Source organism: Limulus polyphemus, unplaced genomic scaffold, assembly GCF_000517525.1.
Source record: "Limulus polyphemus unplaced genomic scaffold, Limulus_polyphemus-2.1.2 Scaffold364, whole genome shotgun sequence".
Classification (NCBI taxonomy): domain Eukaryota; kingdom Metazoa; phylum Arthropoda; class Merostomata; order Xiphosura; family Limulidae; genus Limulus; species Limulus polyphemus.
The window spans coordinates 538,534-542,840 of NW_013665974.1; the positions used below are offsets into that span (position 1 = coordinate 538,534).

General features: G+C 29.2%; 1 protein-coding gene across 4 annotated transcripts in view; it reads right to left on the bottom strand.

The window, feature by feature from the left end:
• Positions 1-4,307, bottom strand: part of LOC106457713 (vacuolar protein sorting-associated protein 37B-like) — a 41,306-nt gene that overhangs the window by 29,412 nt on the left and 7,587 nt on the right. For 3 of the 4 annotated variants that reach the window (XM_013917160.2, XM_013917159.2, XM_022383719.1), the window contains exon 2: positions 752-905. In XM_013917160.2, coding sequence (XP_013772614.1) covers positions 752-889 — 138 coding nt within the window. In that variant the 5' untranslated portion in view covers positions 890-905. Of the gene's footprint in view, positions 1-751; positions 906-1,310; positions 1,446-4,307 lie in introns of all 4 variants that reach the window. The other variant, XM_022383718.1, reaches the window with a different exon arrangement.

The following is a 4,307-nucleotide window of genomic DNA, read 5'->3' on the forward strand; positions in this document are numbered from 1 at the left end:
GTATATATATATATATGTGTTTGTGTGTATGTATAAAAGGCTGCCATGGTATTTTATTATAAAATGATTTTTTTTTCTATATTTGATCTAACATTGTTTCAATCTACATATTAAATGTGGAATAGTGCTTCTTGCTGATGTAGTTTAGTTGCCAATACCCCGGAATAAAAAAAACTATCTGTGCTGTAAAGAGAGTCAGTGGTAATTCTCCACCAACTCTTTATATATATAACTTGGTTGTTGGAACAACCATTCCTTTCCATCTAAAATATTTCCAAATAATTATTTTAAGGTATATTAATAAAAACTAAATATACTCTCATTAAACAGAACAAAAGTGTCACACTTTCTAGTTTTCGGACCTAACTATTACAAATACAATTGTGGTAATTGAGATTTCGTATTCTGCACTGGCTGACATGGGTAAAATGAACGAGTTTCAACCACAGTTGTGCTTGAAATACCAAATGTTGAACTGTATCACTTCCAAAAAATAATTGAAAGGTAAATTAGTATCTATGCACTTGTTTATAATTATATAAGACAATAATTTGATTTCAGAATTTCACAGTCTCACCTGGATTACCAAAATAGTTTTGGAACCAGAAAAAATAAAATCACAACACTAAATCCAAAGCCCTGGGTGATCATAAAAAGTAATGTATGAACATGTGAATATTACTATTTGTATTTTAACCAATATTTAACAAACTATATATTTACATATAAAAATATTATATGCAAAGTTCACCTGTTCTAAATCTTTAGCCATTCCATCCAATTCCTGGTCTTCATTTAATAGACGTTTTAGTTCATCATTGCTGAGATGCTGTAGAAGGCCTGATGCTGCGGTATAGTCAGGATGGACTTCATTCATGTAGTAGGGCATGCTGTTTCAACTAGGCCTACACAAGCATAATTTACAAAAAGGTTGACAATAGAAAATATAAAAAAATCTTCTGAATGGAATTCCAATTACATGCTTGATGAACAGACATATTTTCTTCATCTAAAAATCATGTTTTCTATAGTTACATGCACATACATTTTTTTGTGCCTACAACTTAGAAGTAATACCACTCAGATAATTATTTACAAGGTCAAGATTTTTTAAATCTTATGAAGTAAAATGTTTGTATGGACTTTTAAAAATTCCACTCATCTTCTTATATACAAATAGTGGATGAATAATGGCAAGTTGACTTTTTTCATGCACTCATCAGAAAGCACATTGTATTAACTTGTTAAAGTTAACTCAACTGTGGAGTAATTTGGTGGCTAAAAATAAATGGGTAGATTTCAATAAATACCTTCTTTTCTTTCTATTCATCATTAAACCATCACTTTCTTGTTATATAGGTATGTATCTCACAGTCTAGGCTCTGGATGCTATTACCAAGTGCAGTAGTAGTTAGGACCATGATTCTGCTTTAAGATCCATGATGCTGAAATATTGTAATTTTGAGTACAAAATATCTGAAATTTTGTGAACCCAATGCTTAATTTATCAATAATTACAAAATATCTGTACTGGAGGAGTATTATCCTTAGCATTGCATCCCAGCTTTGATGACCGAGAGCAAGTGCACTTATTTCATAACAGCTCTGTACACCTTTGGACATGCCATCCTTTTGCATTTTCTCTAGAATATTCTACTCTTATGGATTCTTTGTTTATGCAACCTTATTTGGAATGAAAGGTTACAAAACTGCTCAGTTATTAGTTTTTTGTGCATGACGTGTATCATATTTACATGATATTGGTTGGCACATTCATAAATGGGCCAATGTTATAAATAGATCATTCATTTAAGCAATTTCTGGGACCCCTCTAATCATTTTTATACAACAATTAAAATTGGAAAATGATGAATAAAAATTTTATGTCCTTCTTCCTGCAGGATGAATGACTATTCTAAAAGTTCTCAAGCCATTATCACAATTTATTTTTCAGATGGATACTAAATCAACCAGTATTATAGTTTTAAGCACAAAGTGGAAAGACCTTTAATAATATATGTATGCAAATGTAAATTAAAAAAATTAATGTTTAACAATATATCTAACTGAAAAACTTACTATATTATAAAACAAAGAAAAAGTGGATGAGAAAAGACATGGTGTAAAAATAAAAAAATATACAAAAATAAATCTTTTTACAGACTTTTCTACCCATAAGCTCATTTTGTCAAGAACTGAAATAACCTTGTCAAATAGTACACAAGTCCTCATTTCTGTAATTATTTTACTACTTGAATGTTAAAACATTAGACAATTTTGTTTGAATAGAAGTCTTCATTTAGCCTTTTAAGGCTCAAAACAACAAATTTTAGCATTAAATTAGCTATTTCCACGTATTTCATCTGAAATAACTCTCCTCATCATATATTATGCAGTAACAAGCCAAATTCACAGTCTAGTCATTTCTTTGATCTCATTACTAAAATTTCTTAAACAAAATAATGGAAAATAAAGTTTTATCTGAATATTTCATTTGGATGATCTGAATTTTAATAAGCTAATATGTTCTTCTGTTCTGCATGTAAAACTGAAAAAAATTGGTACAGTTCATTATATTTTGAATTTTTGGAGAACAGAGAAGCATCATTATAAAATAAAATCTTTATAGAAACTAAGTTTCTTTGTTTATATTTAAGAATGAACAAGTTAAAAAAGCCATTTGTTCATCAATGCTCTCTAATTATTGAAGTAGCAAAAACTGAACCCCAGGCTACAGCAGAAGATTAGTGAAAAGTACAACATTTTACAATTTTATGACCAAAATAAGCTTTCATAAGACAATGCCCCAGTTTCAAAAACTTACTAACATTAATATTTAAGCCACCATTGGCAGTTTTATCATTCTAGAAATTACAAAGTCATCCTAAAAACCAGCCTATGTATATCACATGGTGTTCCTAAAAGGAAACCCACATATTTAAGATGATTATCTTTTACAAATACTTGACCTATGGAAATAAAATTTCACTAAGAAGCACAACTAAGAGCTCAAGTTTCATTCAGGAAAGTCTGTACATGAAACAAGGTATTTCAAAAACATATATGACTGCATGCTTAAATTGTTTTTTTTTTTTATAGAAAAACACTTTCAACAACACAGGTCTTCTAGAAATTTTCAATGTAGACAGAATTGTAAGCCATTTGTTCATAGAAAAATGACAGTTGAGTTCCCCAGATACGATAAAATTAGGTTTTTGGTTGTAGAGTTTCCTCAAAGGAAATGTCTATCAGAATAGCCCCAAAGATTTAGAGGATTTGAAAACATCTATAACGATGAGACTGTAAGGATAAACGAACACTGACTACAACATATGATTTTAGCTGTAATCACCCATTATTATAGGCCATATATATTAAAATATTGATTAATTAGTTATCTATACACTACTCAAATTACCTTTTCCTTCTCACAGCTAAATTCATATGTACAAAAAACTGTGAAGTCATTTTTAGCTTCATTAAAAAACACTAAATATTTGTAAGCCAGGTTATGGCAAAGAACCTGTGACATGCATTTTCTAAAGTCTCTCTTAATTGCTTTTTAAATTTACACCAGGTAAAAATAAATATGAATGTGGTCTAAATATTTTAGTGAAAATAATGTCCCATAGCTGCTTATTATTATTATCATAGTTAACAAAAAATAAAAAATGACAGTGCTATGCTTTTTGAACAGTTTACTTTAAAAACATCATGTTGACAAAATAATTGTGTTTAAACTACAATATATGAATTTGTACTCTGGGTTACTGGATTCCAACCAGTATTTTTAACTTGTCCTGTCTTTGTTTTTTTTAGTTTTATAACTGTACACTGAAGCAAATTTTCTAAAGTTGTGGAACAATTTAAGTTCAAATCTCAATCTGGTTATTAAAACAAAAAAGTTATAAAAAATGATGTGAAGAACTGGTTAACCACAGTTTGAAAACTGTCATAGTAAATATAAAAATAAAGAGTTCAGACTTCAGTCAATCAAATTTAAAACTGAATAAGTACTTAATGTATTCTTAGTCTAACAAATCTTTGTCTTACAATTGATATTTTGATAAAAGAGTTAGCACAAAAGATCACATATAAAGTGTAATAGACTTAAAATGAGACCCAAAACTCAAGCGCTTTCGATTAGTTGACTATTCTTCTTCAGGAGAACAAAGAATAGTCAAATATTCGAAATTGCTCGAGTTTTGGATCTTATTTAAGTCTAATTGACATTTTGATAAGCAATCAACTAGAAGTATACTGATATATCTGAAGACTACTGGCCTGGCACCAATATAAGGAAAATT